At 41.4% G+C, this 14,477-nt stretch overlaps 1 protein-coding gene across 1 annotated transcript in view; it reads left to right on the top strand.

The window, feature by feature from the left end:
• LOC117318280 (DNA polymerase epsilon catalytic subunit A-like) overlaps positions 1 to 14,054 on the top strand; it is a 33,269-nt gene extending 19,215 nt beyond the window's left edge. Inside the window, exons 14-15 of the mRNA XM_033873283.1 lie at positions 12,538 to 12,750; positions 13,797 to 14,054. Of these exons, the coding sequence (XP_033729174.1) occupies positions 12,538 to 12,750; positions 13,797 to 14,054 (471 nt within the window). The remainder of the gene's footprint in view (positions 1 to 12,537; positions 12,751 to 13,796) is intronic.
• The last annotated feature ends 423 nt before the right edge of the window (positions 14,055 to 14,477 follow it).

The following is a 14,477-nucleotide window of genomic DNA, read 5'->3' as shown; positions in this document are numbered from 1 at the left end:
AAAAAATGTGTCTCCTGTTTCACTGAACAGACACTTTATTGGCTTTTGTGTTTTAATTTGACGCAAAACAAATGCACTATGTTCTTTTCTCATGGGAAAATCTTGATGTGTTGTAAGATGTCACTGGTGGATTGATGAAAATGAGAACTCACATCTTGTAGGTACACGAGAACTATAGTGATATATTTTAGTTTGCTTATCGCATATATATATATGTAATAATGCAACAAAAGCCTGAATGGAAGCATTATTTTGATTTTTATCTCGTTGCAGGGAACACTATCCAGAGGTACTCAACGAACAATTGACAGCCTTCTAAATAGGACTGCTGCCAGGAAGATTGTGGAAGATCCTTATGGTGAGCTGAGGAGAGTGGGACTAAAGGTCTATGATGAGTCCTTTATTCAAAGCCATCCCCCCATGAAGCAACAATGGTATCGATTTTGGAATCGTGAGGGATTACACTTCATCAGACAAGGTGTCAAACGATCGTCAGTTGAAGGCCTCATTAAACAAAAGTGGTCTTTTGGAGGGGGCAAAGCAAAAGCATGCATTGAACTTGGACAAAATATTGCCAGTGACAATAATATTGATCCCCATACCTTATTCATGACATACATCAATACAAATGCAAGCAAAACTGCTGAACTTATGGTTTTGAGGGAAGAAATAGAAATAGTAGAGAGAGAGATATTGTCTAGACTTAAAAAAAACACAATTTCCAGAAGTGACAAGGATTCAAAACGGGAACATGTAAAAAGGATCGCTATTGACATCAAAAAATTAGAAAGTGAGCTGGGAAGAAACCTTACAAACTGGTCCGCGTACCTGCAGAGATTGGCAAAGAATGGTATCGAGAAAAAAAAAAGAGGCAGGAAGAGGAAAGAAACAACAAACCCAAAAACTGCGAGGAGTTTAAAAAAAAGAAAGAGCATTGTACAACTTCAAGTAGATGGCTATGTAGAAGTGGACGAAATCGTCCCTGAACCATACGATAGTGCCCAAGAAATAAGTAGTGACACTGATCAAGATCAAGACACATGTCAGAATGACAGTTTGGGCGACACAGACATGAACTCTGAACAAGCACAATGTGGCAGTGATGGCGATACAGACATTGAACAAGCACGAAGTGACCATAAGGGCGATACCTATGCTGAACAAGCACAAAGTGAAAGTGAGGACAAAACAAACACTGAGAGGGCACTAGGTGACCATGAGGGCGAAACAGACATTGAACAAGCACAAAGTGATAGTGAGGGCGATACATACATTGAACAAGCACTAAGTGACCATGAGGGCACAACAGACACAGAACAATCACAAAGTGACCATGAGGAGGATACCTACGTTGAACAAGCACAAAGTGAAGGTGAGGGCAAAACAAACACTGAGAAGGCACAAAATGACCATGAGGGCAAAACAGACACAGAACAAGCACAAAGTGACCGTGAGGGTGATACCTACGTTGAACAAGCACAAAGTGAAGGTGAGGGCAAAACAAACACTGAGAAGGCACAAAATGACCATGAGGGCAAAACAGACACAGAACAAGCACAAAGTGACCGTGAGGGTGATACCTATGCTGAACAAGCACAAAGTGAAGGTGAGGGCAAAACAAACACTGAGAAGGCACAAAGTGACCATGAGGGCAAAACAGACACAGAACAAGCACAAAGTGACCGTGAGGGTGATACCTATGCTGAACAAGCACAAATTGAAGGTGTTGACAAGACAGACACTGAAGAAGCACGTGACACATGCCAGGATGACGGTACTGACCTTAAAGTTATAAACCCTGGATACTGCCAAAACAACATATTGGGATCTATTGAAGGCAGTAGTGCTTGTACAGGTATATGTCTAAGCATGCTGAAGAAATTCACAGAGTTTAAGTTGTCCTTATCAGACCATGACACAATATTGTCTGAATATAGAACAGTGGTGGAACAAATGGTGACAACATGGAACAATTTGGAATTTCCCACAATGGATGTTAAGAAATGTATTGAAACACTTGAAATGGGAAATGAAGTCAAATGTATAACAGAAAAATTTTGGCACACAGGCCTTGGGAGTAGGAGGAGGAAGCCCGATAGAATCATGCAAGTGCGAGTATGAAGCGGCAGTTACTTCTGGAGAAAGAAATGGACTCATCTTCACACTCTTTCCAGACAAGGCATTTGTTGTATTATCTGATGAGCATGGCCAGGTATGTCTTTTGGACTCGCATGTGCGCCAGAAGAAAAGAACTTTTGATGAAGCAGTTAAGGATGAGTCTTCATGTGGTTTACTTGTTTTCCACGGTCCTGCCAACAAAACATCGCTTTTGGAGTACATTTTCGGCACCCTCAAAGAAGACTTGGGGTTCGATGATTCAACCGGTGTGCTGCACACTGTGACGATGAAAAGTTCAAAAAACTAGAAAGCCTTGTGTGCAAAAAGATCTATGCACACAAGAGAAGCTTGAAATCCTTTCATGAACATCGTGATTGGAGAAGATCAAAAGCATCAAAAAATAGCATGTGGTATGACTTGAAGAAGATTCCAGTAACTACAACCTTTGAAGAGGCAGTGGAATCCCTCATCAGCCAGACAACACAAAAGAAGACTTCTATCAAAGCAAGAGCCAGAGCATGTGCCTTGCTTACTGTAGCCGACCACATAGATCGACAACATATGGTATTGCTGAAGAATTGTTTTCAATTTATCGTGAGGAATTTCGAAAAGAATATCTCTTTCATCAGTTGGTAAATGTGTATGGATATCAAAGGGACACTGTTGAAGTAATTGTTTCAAAAAACTGGAATTTAGATGTAGGTGCGAGACGTGAATATCAAGAAAAGATTGATCAGCATTGTGCAAAAATTCTTCAACAAATACCACAGATGTCATACAAGTCTTCCGATGCAAGGGATGTTTTTATGAACCATCTTCCGGTGATTTTGGTTTATAAAGCTACAGCTGAAAAGAACGTAGAAGGATTTATCTTGAAAAGACTATCTGGTGTAGACTGGGCAAAACTGGTAGAAGACATAGAATGGCCATCTAAAGACAAGTTAATAAAAAATGAAATAGACAAACAAATTGGTCACTTTTTACCAAAGGCTCTACAATATGCCACAGAGAAGGATCGACATTTGTTAAAACTTATTTTAACAAGATTAACATCCAACACATTCTTAAAGGAAAAGGGCATCGGTGGAATGAAATTCAATGAACAGTGCACACATCGTGATGTTAGAATGGCAGAAGCATCATTGGAACAGTGGGATAACATTTCACAATCACAAAGGGCAAAAAGCAGGACCAGCGGTAGTCGCTTATCTGGATCTGGGCGAATCCCATTGGCGAAGAGATATCCAGAATTAACGGAATTGATGTTGAAAATATTTGACACTGGGGAAGGTCTTCAGTCACATCCCAGGTTGATATGTGAAACGTTATACCTGCACCAGAGCCAAAAATATATAAACATGCCAAGGTGTGTTAGTATTTTACAAGATGTGTATAATATTGACATTTCTCTGAGTGCAGGATATACGTACACCGAGAATTTCAAATCCAAAACCAAGCAAGCCTCCAGACACCATGAGGGAAAAGGGATAAATCCTGGTATTTCCTTAAAAAAGCCAACCAAGGATGGGAGTGCAAAAGAACTTTCCATAAATGACCACTATGCTCAAGCTGATGTAAATTATTCTTTGGAACAAGCATTTCAAAATAATGCAGCCATAATAGCAAGAGATGATAAAGCTTTAGTACATTGTGACGTACAAGTGGTAGAGAGGCCAAGCAAGTCCTGGAAACGAATATCATACGCTGATCATGACTGGGCTAAAGATACTCAACGTTCTTTACAGATCACTACTTACCAATTTGTGGAGCTAAAGCAAGTTAACAACACTGATGACATTTTATTGGGAAATGTGCCAATTTGTCAAACAAACCTGACTGGACCGGGACTTTCTATAGTTAAGACACATTTTTTTGAGTCATCTACAGTATATAGACATCTTAATGAACTCCTTTTTGTTATGACTATAGAGAAATTCAAAAAATACTTTCAACATCAAAATGGAGAGATTACTTCTCAACTTCTTTTGACAGTAGATGGAGGACCTGACGAACGGCCTAGAAACAAAACAACACAGTTTGCATGCACACTTATGAGGAAACTGCTGGATCTGGATAAAATGAAAACAATTTCCTATGCAGAAGGATCGTCTAAACGTCATTCAGTAGAAAGGTACCATGTCGTAGAAGGAAAAGCTTTGTCACAACAAGGAACAGTGTCGTCGAATAGTATTCACTCATCAGAGAGTGATGAACGAGGCGTATATGATATGGAAAAGTTCAGGGAAAATATGGAATGTGCTCGCGAGGACTGTATAACGAGGATTGATGGAACGCCATACGCCGGTCACAACATGACTGCTGTAAAGCCACCTTCTCCAAGCAACTGGGTTATATCGGAAGAAACTATCAAACACTTGGAGAATTTTCTTGCTAAAGACACTACTGAACACAGGATTACAAACAATTTTGTAATACGCCCCGAAGGCCCTATTTGGAATGAGATTTGTACAATTTACAATATTACATCTTCAAAAGCATTCAGTGCTATCTCTATTTTCAACGACACTAGTGATCCTGATTGGTCATGGCAGCAACATTATGGATTCTCATCATTTTGGGGGGATACTTCTTTTCGTGGGAAAATGTTACCTTTCAAGGAATACTACGAGTCCGGAATATTAGGAAGTTCCTTTGATATTCAACCCTTAATTGATGTTGGTCGTCTCCCGGAGTTCCATTACCTCAGTTACCAACAAAACGTGCTTCTCGTCAAATACTTTTTGGACAATTCATTAGAGTTGCCAAAGTTTCTAACATGTCCAGATTATTACAACCCAGCAGTTAACATCGAATACATTCATAAAGAGAAACCCGATATGTTAAACAATATTGAGAATCTTGAGTTGCTCTCTACAGTGATTGGTGTTGCACCCGAGGACATTACGCGTTTTGTTAAACTTAAGGAAGGTTGAAGTGCTTTATAGGAACATCACCCGAAACACCCCTGCGCTTTCATAGAAAATTCTTGGCCATTCACAATCTTATATAAAGCAGAGGGCCGAGACAAGCTCAACGCCGGATTAGGAGTTCCTGTTGAAAACATGCAGGGAAACTTTCTGACTACGGTGCACGTGGATCGCAATTTCATGTGCATCTCTTCCTTTAAGCTTCCTATGCCCCCTCTCCTATATAGTTTTCTCCATAACTTCTCACATACCCTTTTACACCACAGTCAGACCTCTTCCTTGTTCTCTTCTCTCCCGCGTCAACCCTCACCTTCTCTCCCCCTTTTACCCCCCCTCGTCTATGCCCCACTTCATCTCACTGCTCACTCCTCGTTTCGCTATTCTTTATCGTCGCTTTCGTTTTTTTTCGTGGGCCCTGCCTTCTTGTTACTTTGTCCCCGACCATCCCCTCCACCCCGTCCCCTCCACCCCCCCCCTACACAACTAACCTCACGTCACCCTTTCGCCTCCTGTTACTACTCTATCCCTCTCGCATTCCTGGCTTTACTTTACTTATCCATCACACTCCCCTCCTCGTCTCCTCTCTCCTCTTCCCTACCGATCCTGTCACCTCGCCCACGTTCCTCTCCTAACCCCCCCCCCTATGATGCATTCGCCCTCTTTCTTATTTTCTCTTCCCCCACCTGCCCTAATTCGGCCTTATCCCAGTGACTACGTCCTTACCTCTCCGTTTATTGCCCCTCCGAACTTCCCCCCACGCCCACAACCCTTCGCTATACAGACTGACCTATCTTACCCCCGAATACTCGACAAGTTCGTCCGCGGCTCTCCCACTCCCTTGGAACTTTCCTTATCCTTATCCTACTAACCACTTCGAGTCTTCTTGACCTTTAAAGCGTTCCCATATAAAGAATTCCCATCCGACAAAACAGCCTGCCTCTTCCCACTGGTGGTCATCCGCGTGCCTATATCACAACGTGAGGACAATAGTTGCAGGTACCCCGTCTACAGGAAAACTTGTCAACATATCCTCTTTTCCACCTCCCTTCCGAATTGCCTCAGTTTCAGTAGCACGCTCTCCACCCTTATAACACCGGGTCGCCCTTTTTTCTACAGCACCCCTCCATTGTTCCCCTTCCTCCTTATGTTCCGAGTACGCGCTTCCACCTAGCCTCTCTCCCTGCTTCACAGTTCTTCTTGCTTCCCCCGGTTTGGCTGTCTCTTTACCCATCTGCCCCCCATTCCCTGCCCCCCTTGGCCACCACTTCTCCTGCTTTCCGCTTAATACAGCCCGCATCCTCCCTTTTTGATTCATCCCTAGCCCCCTTATCCTACCTCCTCCATATCCCCCTGGTCATCCCAGTGGTCTGCTCAGCTTCCCCGTTTGACATATTTGTGCGCCCATGAGCATCTATTCACCTTTGCACCTCCGATGCCTGTTCAACGCGGATATCAACATTATTGAACAACCAATGTCCTCATCCTGTTTGTCTTCCCTCATCAACTCTAAGCACTTCGCTCTCCTTCTCTACTAGCGATTTTCTACCCTCTCTCTTGGTGCTTACCCTGGCGTCGAACAAACACCTCTTTTCTCTCCTCGTTACCCTCCTTCGACACCGGTGCACTAATCTTAACAACCTTTTCTCGCACGTCCATCCTCACATACAGGGCCCATTCCTCCTCTATATCCCAATTCCAAAATCGCGCCTTACTTCCCTCTATCTCTTGCTCACTTGCGGTCCCTCTACCACGAAAACCCCATCTTCTTTCACGTGTGGACCCATCCACCTTGGATCATTCTGGAGCTTTATCTTTCCCCAATCTAATCCTCTCCGACATTTCTTGATCCACCCTCCCGACCAGCCCTCCACAGTCTAGTTTAAATATCCTCCATGTTCGGAGTCAAGGAGTTAAAGGCCCCCCTCCCCCGCTGATTGGTTACGCAGCCCTACCCCTTCCCTCTAACCCGTACATAGGTTGGAAATGTCGGTTTAACTCAGGGAATGTACACGGGAAATCCCACCATACTTAGCGGCTACTAATCCAGCTTGGAAACGGCTTCCTCGCAGGCGTCTGTTATTCTCTGCCACCTGACCTTTCCAGACTCAGGCAACGACTGTTATCACCCGTCCGCCTCTTTCTACACCAATGGGAATTTATCAGTCCCATCCTGCGGAAGCACCTCTGAGTCTCTTGGTATCCTCCCCCGCCCCCTCTACGCGGCGAACCTTGCGATTGTTGCTGTTCACTCTCTACCTTGTGGGACGTTACCGGCGGGCTCCGCCCATCTAACCTACTGGGTTCCCAACAGGTTTTCTGTGTTATACATTTCATATGTACGTTCCAACCCCCACAGCTTTTGCATTTAGATCAACTCCTGGGCATCGCCCATCTAACCTGCTGAATGCATGTTACACAGGTTTAGTATAATATATAATTAGTCTTGTGTTCCATGATTTTGACCTCGGCTACGCCCATCTCACCTGCTAGGTGACCACAGGTTTTTGTTTTTTTAGTTAATTCCTGCATGACCTGGGCTATGCCCATCTAACCTGCTGGGTGACCACAGGTTTTTAAGTCATCTGACCCAAAGGGTCAGGATGACCTATAGTCATCATGCATCGTCCGTCGTGCGTAAACTTTTTATTCAAACGACTTCTTCTTGATAACCAGAAGGCCCAGGGTACTGATATTTGGCCAGTAGCATGTTTGGATGAAGGGCTACCAAGTTTGTTCAAATCAATAGCTTGTGACATGCTTGCATGAAGGACTAAAAAGTTTGTTCAAACCAATAACGTTGACCCACTTTCAAGGTCAGAGGTGGACAAATGTCATAAAATCTTTGAGCAACAACTTCTCACTAACCAAAAGGTCCAGGGTACTGATAAATGGTCTGTAGCATGCTTAGATGAAGGGCCCCTTTATGTACTTGTTAAAGTAGTATGATGTACTCAAGGTTGTCATATGACCGTTAAGGCCCATTGGGCCTCTTGGTGTGTTTTTTTAGTTAATTTCTGCATGACCTGGGCTATGCCCATCTAACCTGCTGGTACGATCACAGGTTCTCTTTTAGTTGTCGTGGGCTTCGCCTATCCATCAATTCGAAATCTTTAAACCAAGATATTTTCATGCAATATACCAACAGGTTAGATTAAAGCTGTCAAGTTTATATACATGTTTCCACAGGTTAACCTATTGAATTTGTAGACAGAATTATGAAACTAATAAGTTTTGTTAAAAGTTTTGATGTTAATAACTCGTGTAATAATTTTTTACATTACATGCATTAATTATGTATTTAATCGAATAATTCCCATTTGATGTTCATGGATATCTTTTCCAATTCTTCACATGTTTCTTTGTTATGCTTGTTATAAGTTTGCCAAACCAACATTGGACTGCTCTGTAGTGTTATGTATTTATGGCCTTACAATTCGACATGGTTGAAAATTACCCCAAATTAGAAAAAATATCAGAAGATCTTTATGCACTTGGGAGGATCCCCCAGGTGCTTTCAGGATCTTAACGAAATTGGAATTACCTTTCAAGTGTTTTCACATATCTAATAATCCTACAGAGCATCCACTAAGAATGCTTTATGAATTCAATTGTTAGCTGTTACTTCCACTTTGATGACCATATAAATGATTGAAGATGTCAAAGTCAAAAAGTTTATAGTCCAATCCATCTTCTGCAATCAAATTTATTTTGAATAGGTTTAGAAAACAAAGTTTTGTTCATCCCATCATTATCCTCTCTGTGCATGTATGAACATTTTCTGTAAAACACACTTTTCAAGAATTAAAATTGAAAATTTCTATTGTCTTTTGTCATGTTTAGATTATGCATATAAAACTACAAGAAGTTTTTCTTCGTAAATTATATTAAAATCACAACAAAAATACATATATATTTTATCTCCAAATATTTTAAGAGCTTGCTTGAAGGTCAGACACGAGAACTATGCGACTTCGAATTCGCACCTCCCAGTACACCATGGTTGATAACCAGCCGGTCAGACCGCAGCAAGGACAAGAAATACACCACAAGGTTTAAAACCAATAGGAAAACGATGATGCATCAACACCAAAGATTCTGTGAAGTGGACTTTTAAAATGGAGATTGAAATGTTTATATTATCAAGACAAATTTGCTGCTGCAACATTTTGAATATGACTAGAAATAAAATTGTGTGGGTGGTCGTGTTGACAATGTCAAATTGAATTGTGTGGCGGGTGGCCAAAAGTAACAAATTGAATTGTGTGGGTGGTTGGATTCAACAAAAATGCTATTGCATGCCTGCTGGGGTACTGATTGAATTTTATTTTATGGGTGGTGGGGGTAAAAAAAAAGTGCCTCCCGACCCCCCCCCCCCACATTTATTTCTGGAACAGCCCTTAGCTTTTTTCTCTGTATTCTTCAGGTTAAAGTTTTGGTTTTATAATGGCACACCATTCACTTAATAATGGTATTAGGATGCTGATTCTTTGAATAGAGGTTCTTTGGGTGTGTGGCATTACTTTTGTACAGTTACAGTTTCCCAGTAGGGGACATGGTATTGGTTTAGCAATACTTGTTATATTTAATATTTCAGGTATAAATCTTTATGGACCTGCAGATGATAATTTAGTGTTGAGCTTTACCTGTCGACAGACCTGTTTATTTTTAGCTCACCTGGACCGAAGGTCCGGTGAGCTTATGTCATGGCGCAGCGTCCGTCGTCCGTCCGTCGTCCGTCCGTCCGTCCGTCCGTCGTCCGTCAACATTTGCTTCAAATCGCTACTAGTCAAAAAGTTCTTATTGGATTTTGACCAAATTCGGCCAGAAACATCCTTGGCAGAAGGGGAACAGATTTTGCATAAATGGTGACTCTGACCCCCGAAGGGCCAAAGGGGCGGGGCCCAATAGGGGAAATAGAGGTAATTCCTTTAAATCGCTACTTGTCATAAAATTATGAATGGATTTGAACCCAATTTGGTCAGAAACATCCTTGGTGGAAGGGGAACAGATTGTGCATAAATGGTGACTCTGACCCCCGAGGGGCCAAAAGGGCGGGGCCCAATAGGTGAAATAGAGGTAATTCCTTTGAATCGCTACTAGTCATAAAGTTATGAATGGATTTGAACCCAATTTGGTCAGAAACATCCTTGGGGAAGGGAAACAGATTTTGCATAAATGGTGACTCTGACCCCAAAGGGGCCAAAGGGGCGGGGCCCAATAGGGGAAATAGAGGTAATTCCTTTAAATCGCTACTAGTTATTAAGTTATGAATGGATTTGAACCCAATTTGGTCAGAAACATCCTTGGGGGAAGGGGAAGAGATATTGCGTAAATGGTGACTCTGACCCCAAAGGGGCCAAAAGGGGCGGGGCCCAAAAGGGGAAATAGAGGTAATTCCTTTAAATCACTACTAGTCATACAGATTTGAATGGATTTGAACCCAATTTGGTCAGAAACATCCTTGGGGGAAGGGGAACAGATTTTGCATAAATGGTGACTCTGACCCCCGAGGGGCCAAAGGGACGGGGCCCAATAGGGGAAATAGAGGTAATTCCTTTAAATCGCTACTAGTCATAAAGTTATGAATGGATTTGAACCCAATTTGGTCAGAAACATCCTTGGCAGAAGGGGAACAGATTTTGCATAAATGGTGACTCTGACCCCAGAGGGGCCAAAAGGGCGGGGCCCATTAGGGGAAATAGAGGTAATTCCTTTAAATCGCTACTAGTTGTTAAGTTATGAAGGGATTTGAACCCAATTTGGTCAGAAACATCCTTGGGAGAAGGGGAACAGATTTTGCATAAATGGTGACTCTGACCCCCGAGGGGCCAAAGGGACGGGGCCCAATAGGGGAAATAGAGGTAATTCCTTTAAATCGCTACTTGTCATAAAGTTATGAATGGATTTGAACCCAATTTGGTCAGAAACATCCTTGGGGGAAGGGAAACAGATTTTGCATAAATGGTGACTCTGACCCCCGAGGGGCCAAAGGGGCGGGGCCCAATAGGGGAAATAGAGGTAATTCCTTTGAATCACTACTAGTCATAAAGTTATGAATGGATTTGAACCCAATTTGGTCAGAAACATCCTTCGGGGAAGAAGAACAGATTTTGCATAAATGGTGACTCTGACCGCAAAGGGGCCAAAGGGGCGGGGCCCAATAGGTGAAATAGAGGTAATTCCTTTAAATCGCTACTAGTCATAAAGATTTGAATGGATTTGAACCCAAGTTGGTCAGAAGCATCCTTTGGGGAAGGGGAACAGATTTTGCATAAATGGTAGCTCTGACCCCAGAGGGGCCAAAGGGGCGGGGCCCAATAGGGGAAATAGAGGTAATTCCTTTAAATCGCTACTAGTTATTAAGTTATGAATGGATTTGAACCCAATTTGGTCAGAAACATCCTTGGGGGAAGGGGAAGAGATATTGCATAAATGGTGACTCTGACCCGAAAGGGGCGGGGCCCAATAGGGGAAATAGGGGTAATTATTTTAAATCGCTACTTATCATAAAGTTATGAATGGATTTGAACCCAATTTAATTAGAAACATCCTTGGGGGAAGAAGAACAGATTTTGCATAAATGGTGACTCTGACCCCCGAGGGGCCAAAGGGGCGGGGCCCAATAGGTGAAATAGAGGTAATTCCTTTGAATCACTACTAGTCATAAAGTGAGGAATGCATGTTCTAAAAGCAATTCTTGAGGTCTTTCAGACCTTAGAGAGTCAGGACTTCATTAATCTTTAAAGCAGTTTGGATTCCCACACTATAACCATATATAGCATTGTTAGAGATTAACAAATAAAACAAATTGAATATGAACATTATTTTGACATTTGGCCTAATCCAACCAGGTGAGCGATGCAGGCCCCATGGGCCTCTTGTTCTCACATACATCAAAGATCACAAATTGTTGTGAAATCTCATCGTGCCATCATCAATGTCCCATGAAATATACATCAAAATCGGTGACATTTTCCATCTGCAATGTGGTTACACTACATAAATGACATCATGCTGTTGTGAGTAGCGTCATAGCATGTGCTACCCGTCTTTCCTTACCCTGTGTTAGAATTTTCCCATCCCTAGTGACCAAGCGATCATTTTGTGAAGTAGGTGAGAATAGACAATATACAAATATGGCCCGCTGTGTTTGGTTCCACCCAGAACTGTCTCCTGGGCAGGGTTATTTTTCCTCAAGCTTTGCTTTCAGAAAATAACCCTGTCAAGGGGAACAATTCTAGATGGATCCCGACACAGAAGGCCATAATTATTTTCATTGTACTGAAAGAAAATAAACAAATGTAAATTTGCTTGATAATTAAATCAACATATACAAACATAAAAAATCAACATTTTATGTCACATGGTAGCAGTCCAATCATATCAGTGTAAATGAAAGTGAGGTAAGATAATCCAAGAATTTTGCCCTGAAAATTGGAAATTTTTGGAATAAGATGGAGGAGATTCTATAATCCTTTGTTTTCTATACCAGGTTCTGAGGAAGGGATCGGGAACTCTATGTGAGGCCTTACTTATGGTCCAAGCCTATCACGCCAATATCATCTTCCCCAATAAACAAATGGCTGTGTTCAACAAACTCACTGAAGACGGACATGTACTCGACTCTGAGACGTATGTAGGCGGTCATGTGGAGGCGCTGGAGTCGGGGGTCTTTAGGGCCGACCTACCCTGCAGGTTCAGAATGGTACAGTTTTACAGTAAATGTTTGTATAAACAATTGTAAGGAGAGTTAGAATATTACTGTAAATTATATTCTGAAAGATCTTTAATTTTGTGTCACTTGCAAATATTATATGTAATTGTAGTCTGCAACGTATACATTTTCGCATTAGAAATGTTACATAAAAGAAAATAACATGTGAATATTGTAGGGTGTCATACTCTGCAAAATATTTAAGAACTTGTATTAAGGAGACACAGTCACTCATAAAATCAGTGGTTTCAAATGTAAATGTTGTATTTTCAGAAACACTGAAACATATAAATGGGTTATAACAATCGTTTTCTTTGGCCGGAACCCAAGAGGGTTAATGCTAGACACCATATTGATGAAAAATGTGAAGCTAAGATGGAAATTGCATCCTTCGGCTTCCTCGCACCTTCCTGGATTAACTGTCTCCCTGGCTTTCTTGTCTTGGCATCCTCCATGTTGTTTCCTTCTAGAGACACCCTATGTACAGCTTTCTGCTGATGAATGATAATACATGAAATAATGTACGACCTACCTAATGTTTTCTATTGATTTAGGTAATTATCTCACAATGAAGCCAGTTTCAATTTTTGTGATTTAATGAAAAGTATTGATTTCATGTATTCAAAACCTTTTTTTTTAGACACAGGTTAATCTAGGATTTGGGGAATACTACCCATTATAAAATTTAGGGGAAATGAAGGGCTGCAGAGTCTTGAATTATTCTTTAAACTTTGAACATTCTACAGCTATTCTTTACTATAATTCTTACATATTTCATCAAAATTTGGGGGGTTACCCTTTGTTTTGGAGAATTTCCCCATTTTATGGGATTTTTTCTTGATGGGGAATTTGTTTTTATTCAAAGGGGAAAACACCATCAGTGGGGGATACTAACTGATTTCGCTAGTAAAATCAGTCTAGATTAACCTGGTAGATCTCGTTATATTTCCAAAAATTGATTTTTACAGTTATGAATGTATTAATCTATGAAGTCATAGGATAAATTGAGATCTTTGGGATCTGAAAATTTTTGACAGGTGCCGGAGGCATTTCAAAACTTGATAGACAAGGTTCACAAGACGATGAAGCATGCTATAGAAGAGGAGGAGAAAATTCCAATGGACACAGTGACAAACTTGGACGAGGTCTGCACAGATATTATCGAGCGCTTGGCTATGTTACGTGATTGTCCAAACCGCCTCGAGAACCCGATCATCTACCATCTTGATGTGGCCGCCATGTACCCCAACATTATCCTAACTAACAGACTACAGGTATTGAATGAAAGTTTATAATTAGCTGTGGAGGTTTTGGTAGGTCGTGTCCTGTTGGCATTCATGTATCATGTTAAAAACTTAACATAACTGTTCAATAATTACCCTGGGGCTAAGGGCTTATTTGTTTATACAGACAATCTGATTGGTCTATTACACCACCTGTAGGACGAGTAGGTCAGGTCTTTATTTAATCATTGAACAAATCTACTCCATCCTGTCCAAGTGTTTGGCTCATAATCAATGAAAAATGCTGTGTTAGATTGAATATCAACTTCAACAAACATGACAGGGCTGATGAGGGGCAAATATGATTTGTAGCAAAATGGCATTAGATTGTAGTGTCAGTGTTAGCTTGTTAATTTGCTATAAACTTGATCTAATTTGAAGGTCACATCTGTGACATATTTGCCATTAATGTTGAATAACAGGCGAGCAAACAGC

Source organism: Pecten maximus, unplaced genomic scaffold, assembly GCF_902652985.1.
Source record: "Pecten maximus unplaced genomic scaffold, xPecMax1.1, whole genome shotgun sequence".
NCBI classification, from domain to species: Eukaryota; Metazoa; Mollusca; class Bivalvia; order Pectinida; family Pectinidae; genus Pecten; species Pecten maximus.
This window is presented reverse-complemented; position numbering and strand designations above follow the sequence as displayed.